Source organism: Cucurbita maxima, unplaced genomic scaffold (genome assembly GCF_002738345.1).
Source record: "Cucurbita maxima cultivar Rimu unplaced genomic scaffold, Cmax_1.0 Cma_Scf00002, whole genome shotgun sequence".
In the NCBI taxonomy this organism is placed as follows: Eukaryota; Viridiplantae; Streptophyta; class Magnoliopsida; order Cucurbitales; family Cucurbitaceae; genus Cucurbita; species Cucurbita maxima.
Genome location: NW_019272018.1, coordinates 5,030,739 through 5,055,040, shown reverse-complemented (window position 1 = coordinate 5,055,040; position 24,302 = coordinate 5,030,739). Strand labels below are relative to the sequence as shown.

At 36.4% G+C, this 24,302-nt stretch overlaps 6 protein-coding genes across 10 annotated transcripts in view; 3 read left to right on the top strand and 3 right to left on the bottom strand.

Moving 5' to 3' along the window:
* Positions 1 to 30: 30 nt before the first annotated feature.
* LOC111465084 (eukaryotic translation initiation factor-like) lies at positions 31 to 6,806 on the top strand. Its single transcript, XM_023109372.1, has 9 exons — positions 31 to 443; positions 915 to 998; positions 1,390 to 1,485; positions 1,712 to 1,918; positions 2,573 to 2,667; positions 4,427 to 4,514; positions 4,588 to 4,938; positions 5,038 to 5,280; positions 5,392 to 6,806. The coding sequence occupies exons 1-9, from the start codon at positions 261 to 263 to the stop codon at positions 6,421 to 6,423; spliced, it is 2,379 nt and encodes a 792-aa protein (XP_022965140.1). The 5' UTR covers positions 31 to 260; the 3' UTR covers positions 6,424 to 6,806.
* A 3,138-nt stretch (positions 6,807 to 9,944) lies between these two features.
* Positions 9,945 to 11,115, bottom strand: LOC111465149 (UPF0057 membrane protein At4g30660-like). Of its 2 annotated transcripts, XM_023109473.1 has the most exons (3): positions 10,953 to 11,115; positions 10,721 to 10,867; positions 9,945 to 10,102 (listed from the first exon to the last, which is right to left on the bottom strand). In XM_023109473.1, the coding sequence occupies exons 1-2, from the start codon at positions 11,040 to 11,042 to the stop codon at positions 10,730 to 10,732; spliced, it is 228 nt and encodes a 75-aa protein (XP_022965241.1). In that variant the 5' UTR covers positions 11,043 to 11,115; the 3' UTR covers positions 9,945 to 10,102; positions 10,721 to 10,729. The 2 variants fall into 2 exon arrangements, with proteins under 2 accessions (XP_022965241.1, XP_022965238.1); XM_023109470.1 differs by lacking the exon at positions 9,945 to 10,102 and having other exon boundaries at positions 10,465 to 10,867.
* A 196-nt stretch (positions 11,116 to 11,311) lies between these two features.
* Positions 11,312 to 11,983, top strand: LOC111465139. Of its 3 annotated transcripts, none has more exons than XR_002714150.1 (2): positions 11,312 to 11,487; positions 11,638 to 11,983. XR_002714150.1 is itself a non-coding variant. In XM_023109458.1 (2 exons), exons 1-2 carry the CDS (start codon positions 11,399 to 11,401, stop codon positions 11,898 to 11,900), a joined length of 348 nt encoding a protein of 115 aa, XP_022965226.1. In that variant the 5' UTR covers positions 11,312 to 11,398; the 3' UTR covers positions 11,901 to 11,983. The 3 variants fall into 3 exon arrangements, 2 of the variants coding, with proteins under 2 accessions (XP_022965226.1, XP_022965220.1); XM_023109458.1 differs by having other exon boundaries at positions 11,312 to 11,483; XM_023109452.1 differs by having other exon boundaries at positions 11,312 to 11,483; positions 11,620 to 11,983.
* Positions 11,984 to 12,959: 976 nt separating this feature from the next.
* LOC111465117 lies at positions 12,960 to 15,401 on the bottom strand. Its single transcript, XM_023109419.1, has 4 exons — positions 14,897 to 15,401; positions 13,964 to 14,034; positions 13,476 to 13,866; positions 12,960 to 13,358 (listed from the first exon to the last, which is right to left on the bottom strand). Exons 1-4 carry the CDS (start codon positions 15,002 to 15,004, stop codon positions 13,164 to 13,166), a joined length of 765 nt encoding a protein of 254 aa, XP_022965187.1. The 5' UTR covers positions 15,005 to 15,401; the 3' UTR covers positions 12,960 to 13,163.
* A 2,545-nt stretch (positions 15,402 to 17,946) lies between these two features.
* LOC111465126 (nucleoid-associated protein At4g30620, chloroplastic-like) lies at positions 17,947 to 21,580 on the top strand. Of its 2 annotated transcripts, XM_023109432.1 has the most exons (7): positions 17,947 to 18,107; positions 18,995 to 19,146; positions 19,327 to 19,427; positions 19,527 to 19,566; positions 20,218 to 20,289; positions 21,227 to 21,283; positions 21,360 to 21,580. In XM_023109432.1, exons 1-7 carry the CDS (start codon positions 18,038 to 18,040, stop codon positions 21,432 to 21,434), a joined length of 567 nt encoding a protein of 188 aa, XP_022965200.1. In that variant the 5' UTR covers positions 17,947 to 18,037; the 3' UTR covers positions 21,435 to 21,580. The 2 variants fall into 2 exon arrangements, with proteins under 2 accessions (XP_022965200.1, XP_022965209.1); XM_023109441.1 differs by lacking the exon at positions 20,218 to 20,289.
* A 213-nt stretch (positions 21,581 to 21,793) lies between these two features.
* Positions 21,794 to 24,302, bottom strand: part of LOC111465101 (serine carboxypeptidase 24-like) — a 3,629-nt gene continuing 1,120 nt past the window's right edge. The window contains exons 2-8 of the mRNA XM_023109396.1: positions 23,556 to 23,663; positions 23,288 to 23,476; positions 23,126 to 23,211; positions 22,624 to 23,042; positions 22,434 to 22,529; positions 22,249 to 22,354; positions 21,794 to 22,171 (exon numbers count right to left, since the gene is read on the bottom strand). Coding sequence (XP_022965164.1) covers positions 22,028 to 22,171; positions 22,249 to 22,354; positions 22,434 to 22,529; positions 22,624 to 23,042; positions 23,126 to 23,211; positions 23,288 to 23,476; positions 23,556 to 23,663 — 1,148 coding nt within the window. The 3' untranslated portion in view covers positions 21,794 to 22,027. The remainder of the gene's footprint in view (positions 22,172 to 22,248; positions 22,355 to 22,433; positions 22,530 to 22,623; positions 23,043 to 23,125; positions 23,212 to 23,287; positions 23,477 to 23,555; positions 23,664 to 24,302) is intronic.

Genomic DNA, 24,302 nt, shown 5'->3' with positions numbered 1-24,302 from the left:
AGCCGAGTGTTAGAAAGAAGGGTTTTTTTTGCTCCCGCCATCGCGCTATGTCTTCTGTTTATCAGAGCTTTCTCTCTCGTCATTACAAGAGAGAGAAACGGGTAGAAACCAAAACCTTTATCACTTCTCTTCAAATCCTATCCAATTCAGCGCTCACCGCCGCTGAATCTTCTTCTTCCCAGGTTTCTCTCCCTGTTTTCGATTTCCTTTTCTTCTTCGTCCTGTTGCGGAGATATCCTCCTTGAGACGTGGATCGAGTTATGCAGCAAGCTGATCGGACGGTTCTAAGCTTGAGACCTGGTGGCGGTCGACCTAGACTCCTTGGTCCTCGCTTTGAGAATTCATCCTTCTCTTCCTCATCTTCTTTTACCTTCGGTTCATTTTCCTCTGATCTTTCCACCCTCCCGCCCCATGGCGGACCTTCCGCTTCATTGTCTGTGAATGTATGTGCCTACCAATGTCTTTTATTGATTCTATTTAGAAAACTTTTGTTATTTGATTGGAATCTTGACATTTTTTAATGTCACAATCCTGTGTTTCGAAGCTAATTGGGTATGTTTTGTTCTTTGTAGTGGGGGTTTGTGGATTGGATATGACGACTTGGAAAGTTATTTATTCGATTTTTGCCTATTGTGATTGGGTTTTATTGCTTTTTGATGCTTCGTGATTTGACTTGGAAGAATTAGATTGCAATCTGAGCTTTTTAATCCGCGGAGTTTTATTGGTAGATTGAAGTTGTGGGAGTTGATTATTAGTTTCTGGTTTAGCTTCCTCTTGGATTGATCCATTGGCCGAAACATTAGGTCGTATACAAGTAGCGCAATTGTTGCTCTTGTATGTTAATCTCAATTTTGTATGGGCGTCGCTTTTATTCCTCATTGGACGTTTTTAACTCCAATTTTCTTTTGTAATAGGCTGAAGATTCACGGTTTGAGGGTCGTGAGTGTGTTCGATATACCCGAGATCAGCTTTTGTGCCTTCGTGTGCAGCTTCGAGAGGTTACATTAAGCTCTCTCTCTCTCTTTTGAATATCTTGTGAACTGTTATATTTTATCGTATTAATAACCAAATAAAAGTTTATCACTTGGTTATTTTCTGGGATAATTTGATTGATGGGCAGTTTCTCTCATTGCTTCTCCGTTATTTCTGTCTTTTCTGGTTTCTAAACGAAGAAAAAGCATTGATAGCTGTTATCTAGTTGTGTGTATTATTTAAATACTTTAATGTCACAGTTACCAGTACTGATATTTCCTCCAATCATATTACCGTTTTGCATACTATTTTATAGTCATTTTTCCTGGAAATCAGATACTAAGAAATTATTTAGTACAACTCATTTGTCTCTTAATGTTTAATGAACGACTAATTCCTCTTCCTTGTTTCTTGAAGGCTGTGGAAGTTCCAGATGATATACTAAAACTTAAACGGGATCTTGAAGTGGAAATTTTAGGCGAGGAACAAAGTTGGAGTCGTGGAGAGAGCAATGTAAGTATGTTGTTCAATTGATTGATTTTCTTCTCTCTTAGGGATGGTCGATGGTGGTTCGTAAGAGGTCATTAATTTAAATTTAAGGTTATTTTTACCTGGCCGGATGGTACTCTTAACCATCTGTTTTCCCTCAAATTTGGTGAGGGTAATTTATGAAATGCGGGACTTTTGATGTATTTATTTTTGCATGATTCTCTGTAATATGTCCCTGCCCCCTTTATAGCAACCTAATCAGTCTCAGAATCGCTATTCTGAGCCAGACAGTCGTGACTGGCATGGCCGTTCTGCCCAATTCTCTGCTTCTGGAGAGGAGAGGTCCAAGGAAACAAATCGAGATAGAGATGTTGGTGGTCATTTTGATTCTAGACAGCAAGACGCAAACCAATTCAATCGTCAAGAGCATTGGACCAGGACCACTTCTAACCAAGGGGTAATTTTTGTGTTTCTTTCCTGCCGTTTTCACGAGTAGATTTTCTTGAAATGTGTGTGCATTCATAATAAATGTCTCACCTAACTTTTATTTTAAACAAGAACAAGATCTCAGCCCTCATCCAAAACCAATGAGCATTGAAGACATGCACACGTATACACTGTTTGCCCCTACGAGTTTTATGATGTTCATCTTTAAGTATGTAATTTAATTCCGACAAGTTGCAAGCTCAACTAACTACTTCTATGTAGTTGGAAATTTTGATTTTCTAGTTTTGATGTTTTCATTTCAATATTACACCTATAAATTTATCTAGACTTTTCTTTTTCATCCTTGTATAGCCCCTTCTTTAAACAAGTTTACTTTGATAAGAATTGATTTCAGTGAAAACTTATTATAGGAACTCTATATATTCAGTTTAAGACAGTGCCATATAATATACATACGAATCTGTTCTTCAGGTTATCGCGAAAATCATTGACAAGTTAAATGTTTTATTCAGGAAAACAAAATACTTTTTAGTGGGGAAAAATGACCTGTGTGCAGGGCACTTATACTTTGATCCTTTCTCACTCCATTGCATTTGTTACTAAATTGCAGCTCTAAAAGCCCTATATCTAACGATTTTATGTCACTTTACTCGATTTACTTTAGGGAGGACTTCCCGCTTTAATCAAAGCTGAGGTTCCATGGTCAGCTAGGAGAGGAAATCTTTCTGAAAAGGATCGTGTCTTGAAGACTGTAAAGGGGTAATACATATTAGTTACATCAGTTAATAATTCTAATTTCTTCACAACTAACCTTCAATTATCTCTTTTTCACTTTTATTATTTGAAATTGGATTCCCAATCCCTTCACACTTGGGAATTCTATGCCCTTGTCTGTCATGGAGTTCCTAACCGGTAATATAAATTCTTGGTGCAAGTGTATCGAGATCTATTTTGTTTATTTTATTTTTGGTAAACGAGGAACAGATTTTCATGGGTTGATTGCTATACAATAAGTTCATGGAAGGAGAAAAGAAAAAACAGCAGCAAACCAAACTAGGCCACAAAAGAAGCCTCTAAAACTATAAAAAAAAAACCAACAACTAAATTAGCCACAACAAAGAACAAAAAACCAAAGACAACACTTAACAGGTTGAAGAAAACCAAAAAAATCGAGCCAGCAAAAGAACTACTTCCAAGCAGACAATGATAACCAGGCTCCAGCCGCTCGAAAAAACGTCTGCAAACCATAAAGGAGTAATCTACCACGAAGCTGAAAACACTCAGAGCCAAAAAAACCTTGCTGAGATAAACCACCAAAAGATTTCTACCCTCTAACAGAAAAACAAGGCTGAAGTCATAATCTTTTATGAAAGAAGAAAAGAACTTTTATCTTCCAAGGAACTCTTTGAAGGAGAGTTAAAATCTTCTTGAAAAAGGTCATTAAGTACCCAACAATATCATTGGTGTAAACTGACCAATATTTTTACCAAGACATATTCTAAGTCTGCTGTGTCTTTTCCGCGAATATTCTTTGATTTCTTTCTTTCAACAGATTACAGCATACACCTTTACAACTTCCTTTTTGTTAGAAAGAGAACGAAAAACCTCAGCTGACCTTTCATTTTCCTTATGGAAACCCTCGAATTTGACTGATAATTAAAGCTTCTTTAATGAATTACAGCCTCCTTAATGAAGGGCGGATGAAATAAACGTTGGTTAAAAGAAGAGTCCCGATCCTCAGAAAGAAACATTTGTCGGCCCGCCAAATAACCCATTAAAAGTGTTATTATACAAGGCCGATTATCGATGTCAATAGCCAGGACCTCTTCGTGCAAATCCTGCAATGAATTAGCTGTCATTGCTAGTGAAACTTCATTAATAGGTTCAACCCCCACCAATTCATTATTTTTCCTTCTCCAATGACAAAGAATGTGGAATATGAACTAAAACCTTCTCCCTCACTAACCGCACCTCGTTCAAAATTTTCTTTAAATTATCATCACCCCACCCACGTAGAATTAAAACTGCAAAAGGGATCCGAGATTTCAAGAAACCGTTCATCTTCCAAACCCTTCTTTTTTCGATGAAAAGCCAAATCGAGGATGTTCGAAATTTAAGGCCTTGGAGTGGAGGAATCACCTACCGAAGGAGAGTTTTGAACAAAATCAGGCACGACCACCTTGGCAGGAATAAAACCACTTTGAACATGTTGAAAACCTTCACGTTTCTTTCCAATATACTAAAAATTTCCTTAACATGTCATCATCTCTAGGATATGTCTATCATAGTTTTCTTTTTTTCAATTCGTTTTTTTCAGCCTTAAGAGGGAGTACTAACGGGCTAATTACTTAGTTTTGCGTTCAATAATGAACATGTTGAAAAGGATCGTAGCATGTTCAATTGGAGGTGTATACCTCTTCTATAAGAGGCATAGTCCCCGACACTTAAGTTTTGCTTCAGAACCTTCTGAAACTGATGAATATTGCCATACTCATACTAATGTGCCTTAATTATGTAGGATATTGAACAAGCTAACACCAGAAAAGTTCGATCTCCTCAAGGGTCAGCTAATGGACTCCGGAATCACCTCCGCTGATATTTTGAAGGTTATCTTCATCCACTCGCTTGATTCTAGATGATGTTACTTCTTTTCCCTATCTCACTTTGCTTGCACTGCAGGATGTCATTTCACTGATTTTTGACAAGGCTGTTCTCGAGCCCACATTTTGCCCCATGTATGCCCAATTGTGTTCTGATCTGAATCAGAAGCTACCTCAATTTCCCTCCGATGAACCTGGTGGAAGGGAAATTAATTTTAAACGAGTCCTCTTAAATATCTGTCAGGAGGCTTTTGAAGGTGCAGACAAGTTGAGGGAAGAGGTTAGGCAGATGATTTCCCCTGAGCAAGAGAGCGAGCGCAGAGATAAAGAAAGACTGATCAAACTTCGTACTCTTGGAAATATTCGATTAATTGGAGAGCTTCTGAAGCAAAAGATGGTGCCTGAGAAGATTGTCCACCACATCGTGCAGGTCTTTATTTGATGTCCATCTGTATCATTGCCTATGTTTCACCCTTCCATTAAATTCTATAAACTGCTCTGTTTTTTCTGATATGTTGTGTGTATTCAGGAACTTTTAGGACCAGATAACAAAATCTGTCCTGCTGAAGAAAACGTGGAGGCAATCTGTCAGTTCTTCAACACCATAGGTAAGCAGCTAGACGAGAACACAAAATCGCGGCGTATAAATGACATTTACTTTGGCCGATTGAAAGAATTGACTACACTCCCTCAGTTGGCTCCACGTTTGAAGTTCATGGTCCGCGATGTTCTTGATTTGCGAGCTAACAATTGGGTACCTAGGCGTGAAGAGGTAGATCCTTGTTCTCTCCCTTTTTTCTTTTTTATCTTTTTATTTTTCTTTGTAGGTGGAACATAATTTTGGATCTTTTGTCGTAATGCCTTCTGAATTTTGTTCCTACAGGTTAAAGCCAAAACTATTACTGAAATACATTCAGAGGCAGAAAAAAATCTGGGACTACGTCCTGGTACTACTATCAATATCAGAAATAGTCGTGGTGTTGTGTCCGGTTCTCCTGGGAACACCAGCCCTGTGGGCTTTCCTATCAATCGACCTGGTTTGGGGGGTATGATGCCGGGCATGCCAGGAACCAGGAAGATGCCTGGTATGCCAGGAATGGATAATGACAATTGGGAGGTTCCTAGGGCCCGTACTGTACCTAGGGGGGCAAACGGATCTGGTATGCAGCCTTCTGGACGTGGCCAGACACAGTTGATTGGCAAAGCATCAACCTTGAATGCGAGGCTACTACCCCAGAGTTCTGGTGGCCTCATTAGTAACAAGATTAGTGCTCAATTGCAGGGTGCAGGAGCATCTACTACTCGTCCTATTAACTTCGGTCAAGGGTTGGGTCATAAACCTATTACGGCAGCAATGGTCCTTCCACCTGCTGAGAGATCACAGGTTCCAGCTGCATCTTTAAAACAAGTTGATCTCAAAAAGAAAACTCTCTCTCTTCTAGAAGAATATTTCAGTATCCGGATTTTGGATGAGGCTTTACAGTGCGTGGAAGAACTCATGTCACCAGCTTACCATCCTGAAGTTGTAAAAGAAACCATTTCTTTAGCCCTAGAGAAAAGCCCACCCTGTGTTGAAGCAGTCGTAAAGTTTCTATCCTATTTACTCTCCACGAAGGTTTTTACTGCTGGAGACATTGAGACTGGATGTTTGCTATATGCTTCTGTGCTTGACGACGCAGGCATTGATTTACCAAAAGCCCCAATGAATTTCGGAGTGATAATTGGGAAACTTGTTATATCTGGTAGTTTGGATTTTCAGGTGGTGAAGGAGCTCCTTAAGAAGGTGGAAGATGACAGGTTCAGGAAAGACATATTTGATGCTGTCTTGCAGACGCTAAGTTCTGATGTGTCTGGACAAGGATTATTGGATTCATTGGCATCCGAAATCGAGGCCTGTCGAAGTCTGGCATGTTAAGAAAAATCTTATTGCTTCGAGTTCTCTAGTTACAGACATCAGATGGAACATTTTGCCCTTGGTTTTGTTATGGCGTGCCCCACCTCGTTTGCGTTCCTCATGATGAACAACATGTATTTCATTATCTGATAAGGTGGCTACAAAGAACAGGTAATTTTATTTGAGTTGTATATTGTTTTTCAGAGTCTGGTAGAAAATATGTTTGTTGAGATTTCAAATCAAACCCCATAATGCCATTGGTTTTGCTCTCCAACCATGGCTAAATCATATGCCTGTTATTTTTACATACACATTCAAAAAAAAGTTAAAACATCATTTTTTTTATTTCTTATTTTACTTGGCTGTTAACTTTTGTTAGCTCGAGGAAACGAACCGTTGACTGATCTCTTGTACTTGTTCCAGGATTTAGGTGTTTCATATTAATTCGTGTAAGATTTTCAATTGCTCGCGTTGTTTAATAACCATTTTGTTTTTTACACTTTTGTTTAAGATTTGATTATTCATGTGTCTTATAATTTATTATATTCCATATTTGAACTAATCCAACCCAATTAATTAAAAAATTATGACCATTTGATGATGATTTAGGTTTTTATTATTTTTTTAATCAAGCATATAAATACCAATAATATTTGGTCTAGTTGTCAAATGGAGCTTTAATAATCTTTGTTTAAAGTTTCATTTCATATAATATAATATAATATGTTTGCTATTAGTTGACATCACATTATACATATCATGCGAATTTGATGCTTATGCTTGATAGTTATCCAAAGTAGCCACGAGTTTTTTTAATAAATATAAAAAATTGACAATTCTAAAGAAGACCTGAACATTACAATAAGTAGTTGTACTTACTTTAGATGATAGTTACCATTTACATAATTTCTTTTAAATTATTTTACATTTTTTTTTCTAAAAACCCAATAAATAATTTTCAACACAAACTAAATAAATTTGTTTTTTTTTTTTTTTGAAGAATAAATTATTTATTCAGAGAATTAGCTAAAATCCAACCAATAGTAAATCATTAATTTCGACACGAAAATACTCAAAATTCACAAACCAACCAAGAAAATGGTTTATTCGATAGTTATAAATTTTCAGAAACTCATAAAATTAGTTGACATAATAAATTAATTTCACCAATTCAACGAGCTGGAATTTATAAATAAAAAAATAAAAAAATAAAAAAATAAAAGAAATCCCTAATTTGTTTATGATTATTTAATTGACTTCCCGTCTTCCACCATTAAACAATACACAACGTCTTACCAACTCCAACGAAATATGAAATTTCATCAAAATTTCTGGTGAACACGAGTTTCCCTGTGAACACGCACAAAAATCACCAAACGAAGCTTCGAAGAATTAATAGAGACTTTCGATTTTCTGGTAAAAAGAATGTTTGTAAAGGAAAATCAAGAGGAAAATTCAGCCGATTCCAGCAGTCAAAACGCGCCGAAATTAAAAATCATTATCATCTTCATCTTCATTAAGAGTATGAAACTATATAAATCTATGGGATTACACACCATGCCTCCATTCTCCGATTTTCTTTCCTCAACGACTGAAGCTTGTATTAGATTTGGCCTACACGAATGGCTCCAATTAAACGCTTATTTCCAATAGCCCTAATTGCTCTTCTCTTACTCTCTGAATCTTTCCCTGTTTCGTCTGCTGATGACGACCAGGATTCGAAATCTTTGACAGGAATACTCCACCGGAATGTGCTTCATCCATTGGAGCATCAGCGATTGGATAAGGACACCGGCTCCTCTTTGGCAGAGAAGATCAGTATCAAAAGAGGAGCTCGATCTGCCGTAATTGGAGGCCATTCCAGTATATCGTCGTCGAGCCGAGTGCCGCCCTTTAATATCGCCTCTGTGATTTGTTTCGTCTTTGCATTTGCGTTTGCTTTGTTACAGTAAAAAATTTGAAGCGAAGCAATTCATTCGATTATTGCAAGGTAATTGGGAGATTGATTATACTCATAAAATAATCAGCTTCAAATTTAAATTCTCGTTCAAAACTTAGTAACATTTTATTTTATAATTAAAATTGGTTAAATAATAATAATAATAATAAAAAGAAAAGAAAATAAGACTTAAAAAGAAAACTTTTTTTTTAAAAAAAAGGTTAACTTTAAATTAATAATTAAAATGAAGAAAATCAAAGATTAAAAATAATATTTTAACCTATTTTGAATTTTTCCATGCTATATGAAAGGTTTAGATTTGAATTTTTATCCATAAATAATGTATTACAAAAATACTATGAACTTTGCTGACTATTATTTTTTAAACTAAAAAAAATTATAAATTGGAAAATATCTTAAAATTATCTTTAAAGTAAAAAATTTATTTGGGCAAGAATTAGATATTTTCATCCAATTTAATTGAATATTAGTAACGTATTTATTAATATTAAAATGATCAAAAGGCAAGGTTTCAAAATAATAATAAATAAATAAATAAACGGATAAAGGCTTATTTAAGCTAACAATTCAAAATAGTTTTACCAGAAATAACAAATAAAAAGGAAAAGGGAAAAACATTCAATCCTTTTTACTTTTTATCTAATATGTTTATTTTATGAACAAAGAAAAAGGAAAAGCTGAGGAGCTCTGGAAGGGGAAGGAAAGCAATGAGTTGTACAAATTTGTACTAAAATTAGGTTTCTTTTAATTTACTCGTAACTTCTTCCTTCCTTCAATGGAGCCCGTCATTCGCGCCAGACCAGCGCCATCCAAATTCTGTTGCTGATGGCGCCCCTTCTCCTCGCCTCTCACCCCAATTCCATTTTCGCTCACACCGATACAGGCGCTTCCAGTGTTCCCCAAGAAGTAAGGCATGGCAGCCACGTTTCGCCCTCTGCCTCGCAACACTAAGAATGCGGTTTCCGGTGAATTAGAGGAGAAATCACCCTTCGACACTTCAGGTTCCATGGCAATTCAAGGAGGCGACACCGAAGATGCCAACGCCAACGCGCTGCGCTGAATTCCGGAGGAATTATTTCGGCGGTTTCTTTGCGGAACATTTGCTTCGCGATTCTTTCATCGATTCTGCACATAGTTCTATATATCTTATATACAACTATGTTAAAATTTGTTTCAAACAACAGGCTTATAAATTTAAATTAAAATAAAATAAACTTTGCTATTTATTTAAAAATTAATTATTTCAAAAGTAATTTTTTTCTTTAAATTTTCAGACATATAAATTCTTTAAAATTTTCGAGGAAGAAAATGAAGTTATAGATGACAAGACAGTAGCTTGGATGCTTGTTTGTGTTAATTTTGAAAGAATGACATTCATAGTTTCTAAATTATTTATAAAAAGTTTAGGGATATCACAACTATTAAAACAAAAAGAAATTGAAAAATCATTGAGTAAGATTTTCATATCTGATAAGAATGTCTGTTAAACTTATATTCTATCTTTATCATAATTTGAAAAGGAAAATAGAAATTACAAAGGGAGCCCATTTTAAGCCACACAAGTTCTGAACTTTTTTTGAAAAAAAAAAAAGATTGTGAGTATATATTCCAATCCATGTATATATGTATAACCTAATTTAGTCATAGAAGATTGAACTCAAACACAAAAATTGATCCACATGAGGAAAGGGGACTGTTCATTTCCATTCTTTGACTCCATCTTCTTCCATTTTTGCCTATCTGAAACCAACAAAGCTGATGATGAACGCAAGCAGCTGAAGCAGGGGAGGCCCAGAAAATGGTAACAAATTCAACAGTTTGTTTCTAACATGCAATTGAAAAGCAGAGCTTGAGAAAGGGTTCTTGTGTTGGGTGGGGGGTTGATTTTGAGTATAACCAAATCCTTGCTTACGAAGGAAGGAAATTACATTTGACTTTCAACTACGGGTCATTGTAAGTAGCCTTGTTAGCTGCTCAAGCCACCAAACTAATCTTAGTTAATTCTTCAAATTCATAGTAAGTTTTATTAGATGACAATGAAGTTGAATATCCCTAACCATAACAATCCAGATATGAACTCGTTCAACGAACAAAGCTAGAAATAGAAGAAATAAAGTCAATTGCGTTTGATTCACATCCCTGAATTTCAACATGAAATTGAACAAACAAACAAATCACAAATGGTAGCAATTCTATTTCTAAGATTGATTGATTGAGGTATAACCTGGATGGATCAGCTTACGAACAAATACTAGGGTTTAACGGTAAAAGAAAGCGAACACACGGTACAGATCAATCACAGAGTCAAGATCCAATTCAGATAAATTACAGCACACAAATTGTGTATAGGCGAAATACCTAAAGAACCTAGGCCGGCGCATACAGAGGACGCCTATATTCATCGAAGTACTCATCGCGATCAATGAAAATGATGACATACAAAGCGTAGATAATTCCAGGAACATATCCGAGAAACGTCAAAAGAAGACATATGCAAAACTCAACCTGAACAAATAAGCAATCGGATAATCAGGATTCATTCAAGTAGAGTCAAAATCAACACGGAGGAGGAAAAGAATCAGAAACGTACAGTGCAACATCCGTGCCTGAAGCAGACGCCCAATGGAGGAATCAAGATAGCGATGAGAATCTCGCAGAATATTTCGCAGCGAGTTGCCATTTAACCAGAAAGAAGGAAAGGAAAAATGATGAAAAGAAGCGAGGAGGAAGATAGATCCAGAATGGAGAAACAAAGAAGACGACGATTTTATACGGATATAGTTTTGAAAAGGGCCGGTGGGACCCGATTCTTTCGCGGCTTACTTTCATTGGTCAGCATTGGAAGATCATTTATAGAGTGATATTTTTTTTTTTTCAAGGGACAAATCCTTGATTTATATAAATTTCATAAATTCTAAATTTAACAAAGGCTTATACAAATGTGAGACGGAGACCGATAATGTATTTCCATTTAGCTCCACGAATCTCTCCCTTTGCCGTATCGCCTTGTTTCTTCACTCTTTCTCTTCCGTTCTGATGGATTTCGGGGTCCGAGCCGTCGATAACCAGCCACTCCTTGCCGCTTCCAGTTCCGAATGCTCATCCGATCATCCGCTGCGTGGTTTGTAAGCTTAATCGAAATGTTGTATACGGAAATAATCTCTGTTTGTTCTTCAAATCTACTACAATGCTTCATTTTCGATTCAGTTACATTTTCAGTTTTCCACTAAGGTTTGGTGATCTAATGATCTAATCAGACGATTCTCCAAACGCAGAGCTCGTGAAACAGAGGATTAAAGGAAAGATAACAAATAGAGAGATTGCAAGCCGTAGAATGCTCGAGGCGGAGACTAGGATGGAGCTCATTATCGAGCAAGAACTATCGATTCTTAGGGCTACTGGCTGGACGGAGGGGTTAGCATTTGATGAGCATTTTCCCATGAGAATGTTGGATCTGAGGCTTAATCAGATTGTGGATCAGTCGTCCTCCAGAGTTTTATTAGCGGCTCCAGGTTCCTGTTCTTCGCTAAACTCGTAGCCAGTTCGTCCATTTCCGGAGCCTCAAAAGGAAGAACCGAGGCCTTTGGATGATGAAAAGAACAAGGTAATCTTTCTGTTAAGTAACAACCAACTCTTTCCTTATGTAGTTATTATTATTATTTAAAATAAGATTCGAATATTTCACTTTTTATTTAATTATATATCTCTTAATTATTCCAGCATAAGTTCTTTCTTTTTTTTAAAAAAAAATACTCATCGTTGTTATTTTTTAAAGTCTTACGTTTTAATTATTAAATTTAAAATTGAAAGTAGCATTTTTGCATCATATTTATTTTATTTTTAATAAACAAATAACATATTTGTGTGTACTATACATAGGAGGATTTGCATCCATGGGTTATTTTGTATAAGTTTATTGTCATTTTTACCATCTGAGACATATAGATCTCGGGAGCGATAAGTGAGATATTAGTGATAGAATAGTCATAACATTCTTTTATCGGATCATAAAAGCCCATTTCACGAAGGTCTTTTCCTCCTTGGTTATTAAATAAGAGGGCGTGTATGAGTTCCTGAAGAACTAGTCCCAGCCAAATCCTTCGGATTGTCTCACTCAAATTTTAAGCAAAATTTTAGCTGGGTGCTATAGCTTCTTGACTTGTTAGCGGGTTTTTTTTTTTTACCTTGTCTGACTCTAAATGATATGATCACAGCCGTAGTGAGTTATGACTCCAAATGATCTAGGCCAACGATAAATTTGGCTGTACATGTCTTCTTTGCTCTGCAACTTCTACTCCTTTTTGGAAAACTTTCAAGTCTTTATGTTTGTCCTACTGTGAGTATTTTCAATTTGGTCACATGGATCCGTTTTTTAATCACTCGTTTCTCATATGCTGCTGTATAGTTTCAAAGCTCGCAGGAATTTCCCCTCAAAGATGTGTTTTCTATTAACACACAGGGAAAAATGGCCTTCTTTTATCGACTAAGCTTGCATCGATCGATAAAGATGCACTTTTAAGGGAAAGACTTGATGGATCAAGTTCTCTCTATTTTCTAGCCCCTGCTTCACTTTCTACACAAAAAACTAGACAATAGATTGAAGGATTTGCAACTTCGATTCTTCTCGATATCTCATCAACCATTCTTTTTTAAATGTATTAACATGTACAAATACTGCTTTCCCTTCACAATAGAAGAATACAGAATCAAGGAAGGAATTACAATTAACTGTGGCTTCTAGGATGCCTGAAGCCCTTCTTCCAAATAGTAGTTCTAAGTGACACTAGAGATAAAAATGAGCTCAAACCCTTAAAGCCACCTGGTCTTGCCATGAAATCTTTCTTTTACCAGCTCGACTTGGACCTTCCCCAACAGTCCTACACGCCGAAATCTTGATATCGTTTTGCTGCTCGTCGTTCCCTCCTCGAAGAAGACTTTTCTTCAGCTCATCAGCTCTCAGTGTATCGTAATGGGTCTGCAATTCCTCTTCCTCCATCTGAACCAAAACAATGTAGAGATTGTTAGAAAGGAGAGGTGAAATTGTAGTAAAGATTACGTTTGCAGGGTTCAGCTATATCATAAAATTGTTGGCCAAATAAGTCCAAAAAATTACCGAAATTTGGTTCAAGTCAAAAAATGGAGTGATGGTTCGCTCGCTAGCATCTCTCCCACTGTACATTCTTTCCTTCTGGTTCAAGTCAAAAACTGGTGTTGAATTCTGTTGATTGGCTTTCTTCCTAGTCTTTGCCTTCTGGTTCAAGTCAAGGACAGGAATCGGAGTAGAACTCTGTGGAGGAATATCGATTCGTCTGTTGATTCTTTCCTTTTGGTTTATATCAGAGATCGTCGGGAGGGGTTGCAACGCAGGTCTTCTTCTCGAACCATTCTTCCCCTTCTTAGTATTGTTAGCCACTTGTTTGTGCTTCTGCTGTACTGGATTTCCATTTGAATGGTCGTTTGGCAACTGGTTCTTCATTAAGTACTCGTATCTCTTCCTCAAGAACCTTCAATAGAAACGTAGACTCATAGTTAGTTCTGGGCAATTCAGTTACTCCTGATGAAGATCCACACAAATACAACGTAATTATGTAAAGATTGTACCGGACTTCTGCCATCAGGGTCATCTTCTTTTGCTTCATCATCTGTAATTTCCTCTTAGCAGTTTCTGTTTCCTGGAAGAACAAAAGAAAAAGTCCTTTCAATTGTTTGTTCATCCATAACATTCCCGAGTCTTAAACTGATCTATCCAGCACAAACTCAGAACATGGGGTGGCAGACTTTTACATAACCAGAATCAAATTTCTCTCGAAATTTCACAAAAGTGAAGATAACAACTAGTCCAAGTATTAGACTTACGTGAAACAAAACCACAATAGAACACCACACAAATAAGATCAGGTGTTCAAGAACATGTACTTATAAAGTAGTGAGGAAACTACTAGACTCGACTCTACAAGGTAATCAATGGTAGGTTAGAATGATCCAAAGTTCATTGATTGGTAATTACTTAAAGAAGATATCACTAGAGGAGGTCATGACAGTTTTAAGGGTATCAATCTCTCAGAACCAAGAAAATAAACAAATGGAAGCAAACCTAAAGCATAAATTTCCCAGATAGGAAGAAAATTATAGATGAACTTCCCTCTTAAGCCTAGAGATAGGTATTTTAAATTTCAACAAAGAATTGACAGAACTTTTATCTCATATTATTGTTTGAGCAACCAAATCGAGAGTTTTAACCAAAGGAAATAGCCAGTTTAGACGCAAAGAAGAATTAGCCTAGCCCAGAAAACCAAAAAAAAAAAAAAAAACTAAAATTTTCACGATCGATAACTCCTAGATCAAACCATATTCCCCTCTTCCAGACCAGAAATTCCATTCAAAACAGAAAGAAACCAAATCTCACAATAAATCAATTTCGGAGAAAAAGATCTGAAGAAAACAATCAAACCCCATATGAAAAAAAGAAAAGGAAGATCTGGTAGAAACAACAAAGAAATCCCGAAATCCGCATAAGCAGAAAACAAAAATTACCTTCTCCAATTCGTGATAATCTTGGAGGAGAGTCTGATGCTTGAATCTGATCTTGGAATCGTCAAACACAGAAGGGTGTTGGGAGGCAGCCCCTTTCATCTTCTTCATAGATGGGAAGGAAGAAAAATGAGAAACCCAGAAGGGGAAAGAGGCGGAAAGAAAGGAAAGTTAGATGTGGGAAAGAGATGGGTAATGAAGAAGAAAGATGAGGAGGTGGGGGAAGAAGAAAAAACGAGAAAGTGGGTGAAGAGGCAAAGGACAAAGAAGAAGAAAGAGAAATGGATGGGAAAAGAGAATTGGAAATGGAATTGGAATTGAGAAGGAAGAGGGGGGGTAGGGGGGGGTGAAGGTTCTTGGTTTCCTGTTTTCTCTGTGAAGCTCTGACCGAGCCAACAACTAAAACCCAAAAAAGCCCACATAACTCGGTGAAAAATATTGTTGTGTTTCTTCAGAGAGAGTGATGAAGATGGGGATTTTTTGGGGGTTGCAGAAGGGCAATTGAGGGAAGAGCGAGGCATTTTTAATGCGAGTTTGTGTGTTTCTTTGTGAGGTGGGGGTTTGGTTAGAAGAAGACATATCTATCCATCTCTTCGCTTTCTTTTCCTTCCACCAACGCTCTCTTTCTTTCTTTCTTTCGTTCTTTCTTTCTTTCTTTCTTTCTTTCTTTCCTTCCTTCTTTCCTTCTTTCCTTCTTTCCTTCCTTTTTGTTTTTCTTCTCCTCTCCATAAATTTTGGTCCACCTGGGTCATTAAAGGGTATCAAGATAGAGAGAAATGGGTGGTAATGGTAAAGTAAAGACTCTTCCTTTTCATTCATGGGGTGCGCTGCGTGGAGTTTCTCTGTTTCTTCCCCCACCCCTTTGATTTTCTCTGCAATGACAGATCAATCTAGACTTCTAGAGAGAGAGAGAGAGAGAGAGAGAGGGGCTGGTTTTGTTGAAACGGAAGGGTACCTTAGTTCATAGGGCTTTTTTTTTTTGCTGTGTTGGGGGTGGGGGCAGGACCAGCCACCAGGGACTAACCACCGCTGTTTGCCTGTGTGTTGCTGCTGCGCTGCTGCTTTCTTTCATCATCATAACCTTTTTTTTTTTTTTTTTTCTGCACATTCAGGAATCAGAAACCAAGAAAAGGAAGCTGCTTTTACCCATTTCCCATTATTATTATTTTTCTTCTTCTTAAAACAACAGGTCAATGTATGTGAAACTACTAAAATACCCCTACTGCTCTGCCCTTTTCTTCTTCTAACCTTTTAACCCTTCGACTCAAAGTCTCAAACCTAGTGGCGAAAAAGACCAAGTTGCCCCCAAAGTGCATCTGGTTTGGTATGGGGGGTAGAGTGGTAAATTCAAGAGAGAATGCCTACCCTTCCTTTTTCCCATCCAATGAAATGAATGGGAATGGTGACGGTTTTGTTTGAAGGAGATTAGCACTGAAACCCCCATTTTCTTCTCTAATTTGGTTCCAAAACCCATTCTACCTATTTTTCACTATGATCATTTTGTTCCTCCTTTTTAAATTATGCCTTTAAGATCAATTTGAAGTGACCCATAAATTTAGTTCTTTTTTCACCCATTTTTGTATGCTTTTTTAGAAAAATATTTCAATAAAAGCATTCACAAAGGATTAAAAGTTATATCCTTAATGGATATGGTCTGGACAAGTTGGTATGACATGCAAATAGTTAAATGCATTAATAAGCACATCACATCACATCAAATGCTATTAACCACTTAATAGCATTTGATCAAAACTTTTAGCTTTTAACAATTTAACTAAATACTGCTCTAAAACTTAAAATTAGTCAAATTCTATTGTTCTTTGAAAAATGCTATTTTTTCTTCATATGATGTCTAAACTCAACTAATTGCTCATCGACAAAACTCCATTTCTTGTTCATATGATATCCAAGTTGAAAGCCTACCTGTCTACCTATTAAAACTATAATGTAAGGCCAGCGCAACTTTATATTAATAAATTTAACATATTTCTTAATGAAAATATCTAATAAAAGTAAAATAAACTACATCATTAGTAGATTCGAGAATAATAATAATAATAAAAAAAAAAACAAACAAACAAAATTGAGAAATAATTACAAAACCAGTCATGGTTTGGTATTTATGAGAGATGATTATAAATTACCTAACATAGCCTTGATATTTGGTCTGGTTTACAGACACTGAAAGAAGGGTAATGAAGAAAAGCTGCCTTACTGATAAGGCTTGGTTTCTCTCTGTTTTTGGCTTTCTTTTACTGAAGGAAAAGTTAGAGAAAACTGTAAGTTTCTTTTTAGTTCAATGGAAGAATTCCAAGGGATAGAAACCCGTACTTTAATCCGTTAAGCTATGCACATGTTAACCGCTCTAATTTGATTGCGAGTATTCAACGTGAATTCAAGCTTGTATAACTCTACCTTGAACCTAACAAGATTTGCAATTTTTTATTTTTTGAATGCTTTTTTTGTTCTTCTTTTAAAATGTTCTTAAAGAAACTGGTACACGAGAGGTGCGTGATTAAACCGAGCCCACATACGAATGAGAGAGATCTTGAATATTGGATTACTAAGAAAACATAAAAAAAATTGAAAGTTACTACCTATAGACACATTTTTTTTTAGTAACTCAATTATAAAAACTTCATAATTAAGCATATTTTACCTCTAGCAATTATATATTGGGTGATCTCTTTGAATTTTTCTATAACTCGTGCAAGTGAGGACCTAGAAGCGTATTCATTTGTGTATATAGTTTTCGCTCTTAAAAGTTAAAAGTAAGTAACAAAATTATGTAGCTAAGAATGCAAGACGATTAAATTTCAAATTTAAATTTCGAATCCCGAACATAAATCTTTACCCAAAGAAAAAAAATTATGTTTAATTGATAAAATATAGGTTTGATAAGAAATCTAATGAGACTTTAAAGGAAAACCACATTAGAGCTACTTTTTTATAATTTAGCCACCAAAGAAAAATTATATTTTATATTATATCAAAAACACGTGGAATTTGTTCATTGGTCTGTCTTCACGAAATATATGCAGCAGGTGATGTTTGGGGCTTTTGGGCGTGGTTCTCCGAGGCGAAAATCTACTTTTATAGTTTATCCTCTCGAGTTTCTCCTCGGCACATTCACAGCTTTGGGCAATGGCATCGACAATTTCAATCAGTGCTCAAGTGCCAAATCTGCGAGGAATTTCTGATTGGAAAAAACGAAGTTAGTACACCATTTGAACCTTTTCATTTTCTTTTGGTTGCTTAGACAGTAGGAAATTGAGGACTATATTTGAGATTGATTGTTATGTCTCTGAATAGAAGTGGTTGTTTGGAACTTGGATCTGTATTGTATGTTACGTAGCTATCTCACGACCACTCAATCAAACGGAGGGATCTAAGTTGGTGCGGTTGGTTGGTATGGCGTAGTTCATTGGGAAGATCTACCGTTCGCATGAAGTTTAGACCTAAAATAAGCTATCTGATGGTGTCCTCAGTGCATATTATTGAATGGGTTTGGCTCATTTCTTATTAGGAATTATTGTTTGCTTTGTAAAATCAAAATAAATGTGTGATTGATGAATGGGAGATTCGATTCACATGAACTTGATGGCAGATGCGTTATGTTTACAGTTTTGTATAAAGATTATGAAAGAAAAAGGCTGTGGTCTGGAAAATTAACGTAAAAACTGTTTAATAGGTTTGGATAAGCATCAAAACTCTTTAGCACCAGGTTCAACTGCAAGATTATCCACCTTAAAAACTGTTCATAGAAAACGAATTGCATGAACCGGTGAGTTGTAGCCTATAGACTGAAGCCGGTTGCATATCTGATAATGTGAATGTCAGAATTGAATAAATCCCGTCTACTTCATTATAACTCTTAACAAACTAGATATTAACGTTGTATGACTTAGAATTTAGTGGTTTGATTTTTATAATTTCGAATATAATACTTTGGGCAATAGAAATTTGTGTGCAGCTGCAAAGTCCTCGTTTATTTCCAAATTTTCATTCTGAAATTGTAGATTAAGTCCACTTTTTGAGACATTTGATTGTACACATTACCTATTAATATATAATTTATCCTTTTCTGGCTGCCTCTTACAGGTAACCTTAATTCAATGTCAAAAATAATTGGCACGCGGATCTCACCTTATGGTCCTTGGAAAGTTGAGAAAAATAATAGATCTCTTTGTGTTTGTGGCCTATTTGGAGGGAAAAAGGAGAATGAGGAGAAGAGCGATGATGCACCTTCAAAGGTAGAATTTTGTTTTGCAATATGATTAGACAGTATAAGTTTTGATACCATGCACAATAAAATTGTCATTTCAGTAATTTAGAGACCAAATATAAATGTCTCTCAAAGTTGAGGGACTGTAAGTGACTTTTCCTTGATAGCCAAGTGAGACTATCGTTTCTTTCATGCCAACTTTTTGTAGGCAGGAATCTTTGGAAACATGCAGAAGTTATATGAGACTGTGAGGACAGCGCAACAGGTTGTCCAAGTAGAGGCAGTGCGCGTACAAAAGGAACTTGCGGTGTATGACTAAGCAAGCTAAATAGATGTATTGTCACTTGAAGATGTTTCTCTGTTTTATGAAGTTTGAACTTTTTTTCTTTCTATGTTTCTGTTCTACAGGGCAGAGTTTGATGGCTACTGCGAAGGAGAGCTAATAAAGGTATGTTCAGCCTTTCTCTTTTGCATCAAGTTCATTTTCACTTTGCCCATAACTATGGGATTATAATGGTTGTTTGTGAAGTGAACGTGTGTTAGAATTTTGCTTAAGATTGTAAAATACTTTTCACCTCTTGATTTAGGTGGCTGGTAATTAGTAAATAAGTACAGATACCTGATACTTGTTTTTATTAATATTGCGTTTGTTGTAGGTGTTACTTAGAGGGAGAGACAGGTCTTGAGTTTGTGATTACCAATTTTTCTTTCTTGTTTTGTGATTACCAATATTCAACCTGGTCGATGTGGACTTAAAATCTCTTGGGGCCATCTCCCTCAGATATTAATTGTTATAAAATATGTGTAGGATCAATTGATAGTTCCAGCGTTGATCCCCATGGACATAGAAAGTGAAGTAATTTTTTTTTTTCTTGATAAGAAAAGTTTAGGGAATTTCAAAAGAGAGAATAATGATTTATGAAAATAATCAAAGAAGTATTGAGCTCGGGACAAAAGGTTATGGGTTTGACAATTGGGTTCATGCGAGGCTGGACATGGCCTTTTCATTTAATGAGAATTATGATGCTAAAGAATGGGATCATATCATGTTTCCATGTCACATCATATCTGCTTTCATATTTTTTGTCAACTAATTTAGGTGACATTATCCGGAAATCAGCAACCTCTTCGTACAGAGATCACTGAGGCTGCAATGAAATTAGGACCAGAAGTGAGTATGCACAATGATGTGATGCACTCTAACATTTGAAATTGCATTGCTCGCAATAGAATTCTTATATTGAACTTATATTTACATCCTCAAGTCACACCTTAATGCTGCACTACCTGTCCTGTCCTCAATCTAAGCTTGGAGATATCTTCTTCAATGTTTGTGCCTAGTGGAATCATGACTAACACATCATGAATTTGAAAATTGGCTGGCATATAGGACTAGGGTCCGCCTGCTTTGGAACATGTCTCAAAAATAAATTGACAACCATCATTATATTTAAGAATATAGTTGGCAGTAACATTGTAAAAATTGTGTGCTAGGATTTTTCTTTTGTTGTTGTAGAGTAAGAAACCACACTTTCACAGAGAAATTAAAGAATATTTGGAGTATATCCTCTTCAATGTTTGTCCTGTGGAATCATGACTAACACCTCATGAGTTTGAAACTTGGCTGGCCTATAGGACTAGGGTCCGCTTGCTTTGAAACATGGCTAAAAAATAAGTTGACAACCATAATTATATTTAAGAATATTGTTGACAGTAACATTGTAAAAATTGTGCTAGGATTTTTTTTTTTTTTTTTTTTTTTGTTGGGTAAGAAACCATGCATTCATTGAGAGAAATTAAAGAATATTTATGGACGTATAAATAAACAGGCCCCAACGAAAAGAACTTGACCTTAACCAAATAAATAACTCCAAAAGTTTTATTATTCCTTTCTATTCAAATATCCCACAAACTTGCAAAGAAACTAGAATGCCACAAAAAAATTTCCCTTCTTTCTAAAAGGAGAAATTAGAAGTACCTCCTCCAACCAAGCCTATCCCGAGCCAATTAACACCACTTAAGATTTGTTCCAATAGTAATTAAGATTTCTGATTGTTGTGGTTAATTATGGATATTCCAATTATTTAGAGCTTTACTTTCTTATGCAGAAATTGTCCCTTCTAGTTACTGAAGCATATCAGGACGCACATCAGAAGAGCGTTCAGGTAAGACTTGTTCCTTTGTAATTTAGTTTCCAAGTTTTGTATCTGTAGAACTGACTGTTGGTCCTCTGATTCTCAGGCCATGAAGCAAAGAATGAGTGATCTTGCCCAGAGTTTGGGTATGCCACAAGGCCTCAGTGAGGGATTGAAGTGAACCTTTTATGTCTGTCGAGCTTCAGTTTTGTAAATGCAGCGGCAGTGGGACTACGTAATTGTAATTTGACCTTGGCAGGAAATTCCATATCAGTTTTTACTGGTGAACTAAATGTTTGGGAACCTTGTTCTCCATCTTTAGATGTATAAAAAAAGAAAAACAGCTATGATATTTGTTGTGGAATCAGAACAAAGAATCAAAAGAATGAAATGAAAATGAGATTTCAAATTGGAATCTACTTTAGAAGCGATATTGACTATCGTTTCGGTTTGTTGAAAGGAAAAGATGTTTGACAATATGTGGACATCTGATTTCTTGAAAAGAAAAAGCTTTAAACTTCTACCTGACATAAGGTAATCAATCACCAACAAACGTTAGTAAAATAATCTTCAACCTTGTCATCTGCGTAGTTGAAATGGGTGATAACATTGGCATGGTCTATCCAATATTAATTGTAGAATGAATACAATTCTAGCTCACTCTCAGCACTGTTCTGTACTGGAATTATGGTAATTAATGACAGGTATCTAGAAACGAGACACTAACGAACAGTTTCTTGTCTCTGTTCATTGATCTGTTTCTTTGCATGTAAATCAATATTTTGGCAATTGTTTTCCTGATAGAAACGCTCTGAAAAGTGTCAAAGCTCTCTGTGGTTGGATCAATGGAACCTCATGTCCAGCTCCTCTCACTGTGGCAAAGGTCAGCCCTTCATAAACCTCTGTCCGTCCACCGACCTGCCATGTCCATTTCATTTTGTTTAAAGCATTTCATTCAAACGAAGAACAAAAAGGGCAGAGTTTTCATATGTAACCTGTCCTCTAGAATACCATGGATACCAGCGAGTTTTAATAGGAAGGTTGAGATGGTTGAGGGCGAATCTGGTGGCTGTCACTGGTACCACCGAATCTGTATCTCCACTGCATTTTTTCACATGTAAAGGTCACATGACATAGAATAAGTTTAACCTCTCTTTTACTTGGGGACTTCAAAACTAACCTAAAAACCCATATCCTGAGACCAGCTGCAATCAGCTCCTTGTATGTGAGCAACATGGATTCTTGGGAATCCTTCCAGTTCTTAAGTAGAATGTCGCTGCCACCCAAAAAAGAAAAGCAAAACCTTATTAGGTGGAAGAGTTATGTTATAAGATTTGGCCAAGTAACAGAGAAAGCTAGCAAAAACCCACCTACAAGCAGTCCATTTGTAGGGAATTCCAGTAACATTGGCATGCATAGCCATCTGAACCTCTTTTTGATTATAGTACTTTTCTGCATAATTCTCGGTACATGGATCGTACCCTGACACCCTCCGCCTCAGAAGAGAGTTTTTGAATCTAATAGCGGCCCCCCTTGCTGGAGAAACCGTGTTGTTTGGAACCACGACGGGGCATTTCGGAGTGTAGATACTGTACTGATCAACATTGCCAAACTCATGGTTCATGGCATAGCTAATGACATTGTCGCATGGTTTGGAAGTCTTGTCTGAGGTGAAATTACAATGCGTGAGGATGGAGTTGTATGTTGTATCTGATATCATAGCATGTGTCCACCAATACGTCACCGTCCCGAGAGCATCATAGTTCATATCTGTTACTGCATTCCCCACCTGCCATTTTCAAAACTTGTTACAATTCACTTCTTTCTTATAATACTTGGAATAACTCATGTTCTACAATTTTCTGTTCTTACGAGGAAGCCTTTGAGGTTGATGAAGTTGTTAGAGTTGGCTTTGTTGTAGTCAAGAATCCTCTTTGCTAGCTGTGGGACGTAGTGTCCTATAGAAATGGAATCACGTCAAGAATAATATACATACTTTTCAGCTATTCGAAAACATGGACAGAATAGATTTACCGGCGTAACTCTCCCCTGAAATGTAGAATTCTCTATATTTGTATTGTGGGAATCTCGACATCCATCCGACGAGGAAAATAAGAGCATCCTCAGCAGTTCGGTTGTCACCGGTGTCTTCGAGGTTGGAGGAGGTGTTTGTGTAGGAGAATCCAACTCCGGCAGGTGATTCCAGAAACAGCAGATTTGCATCTGGAAATAAAATGGTGTCTTTGTGATGAGATCTTGATTAAAAGAGAGGAATTAGAGAAGAAAGTGTGTATGTAATGACCTTTGTTCCATGAGTATTTGTTAAGGTAAAGAGAAGAAGCAGTTTTGTCAATTCTGAATGGTCCAATTTCCTCGGAGGCTCCATATGCCACTGATGAACAACCGGGCCCTATATACAACTAACTCTTGTCAACTTTAAAGTTCGTATATACTATTGATTAAGAGATCAGAAATTTGAATTCTTCCAACCAATTGTTATTAAACTCACCGAGTTCAGTGATCAAATAGTAAAAGAGAAACCATGTTGAAAAGTTCAAATAGCAACACGTGAAGACATTTGACCTATGATTCCAAAAAGAAAAGCCAAAAAAGAAAAGGAAAAAAAGGTTTGAAAATCCCAAAAAATGACATGATGAGCAGCACACAGAGAATAAGTGCAGAGAAGATAGGAAAAAGAAGCATGATAGAGAAAGGGTGAGGGAAAGAAGCATATTATATTTAGGCGTAGAAACAAAAGAGGCAAAACAGATCCATGAGAGAGAGAGAGAGAGAGAGAGAGAGAAACAGAGTAAGTAAACAAAAACAGAAGTGCTGATTTCGACCTTTTTGTTGTTGAGTGAGTCTGATGTTTTCAAGAACCTAACCTTTTTCCATTCCAAATCCTCACAACACAAAACCAAGTGGCCTACCCAGATTCATTCCCACTTCTATCTCTACGCATGCTCCATAATTTTTCTTCTTTTTTTTTTTTTTTTTTTTTTTTTTTTTTTTTTTTTTTTTTTTTTTTTTTTTTTTTTTTTTTTTTTTT

Coding starts and splice junctions, on each gene's coding strand:
- LOC111465084 (XM_023109372.1), top strand. CDS start 261: ATGCAGCAAGCTGATCGGACGGTTCTAAGCTTGAGACCTGGTGGCGGT. Junction 444..914: donor CCGCTTCATTGTCTGTGAAT/GTATGTGCCTAC, acceptor CTTTTGTAATAG/GCTGAAGATTCACGGTTTGA. Junction 1,919..2,572: donor GGACCACTTCTAACCAAGGG/GTAATTTTTGTG, acceptor GATTTACTTTAG/GGAGGACTTCCCGCTTTAAT.
- LOC111465149 (XM_023109473.1), bottom strand. CDS start 11,042: ATGGCAACTCGCTGCGAAATATTCTGCGAGATTCTCATCGCTATCTTG. Junction 10,868..10,952: donor TCAGGCACGGATGTTGCACT/GTACGTTTCTGA, acceptor TTATTTGTTCAG/GTTGAGTTTTGCATATGTCT.
- LOC111465139 (XM_023109452.1), top strand. CDS start 11,399: ATGGATTTCGGGGTCCGAGCCGTCGATAACCAGCCACTCCTTGCCGCT. Junction 11,484..11,619: donor ATCCGATCATCCGCTGCGTG/GTTTGTAAGCTT, acceptor TGATCTAATCAG/ACGATTCTCCAAACGCAGAG.
- LOC111465117 (XM_023109419.1), bottom strand. CDS start 15,004: ATGAAGAAGATGAAAGGGGCTGCCTCCCAACACCCTTCTGTGTTTGAC. Junction 13,867..13,963: donor ACCCTGATGGCAGAAGTCCG/GTACAATCTTTA, acceptor TTTCTATTGAAG/GTTCTTGAGGAAGAGATACG. Junction 13,359..13,475: donor TTGACTTGAACCAAATTTCG/GTAATTTTTTGG, acceptor GTTTTGGTTCAG/ATGGAGGAAGAGGAATTGCA.
- LOC111465126 (XM_023109432.1), top strand. CDS start 18,038: ATGGCATCGACAATTTCAATCAGTGCTCAAGTGCCAAATCTGCGAGGA. Junction 19,147..19,326: donor GCGATGATGCACCTTCAAAG/GTAGAATTTTGT, acceptor AACTTTTTGTAG/GCAGGAATCTTTGGAAACAT. Junction 20,290..21,226: donor CAATGAAATTAGGACCAGAA/GTGAGTATGCAC, acceptor TTTCTTATGCAG/AAATTGTCCCTTCTAGTTAC.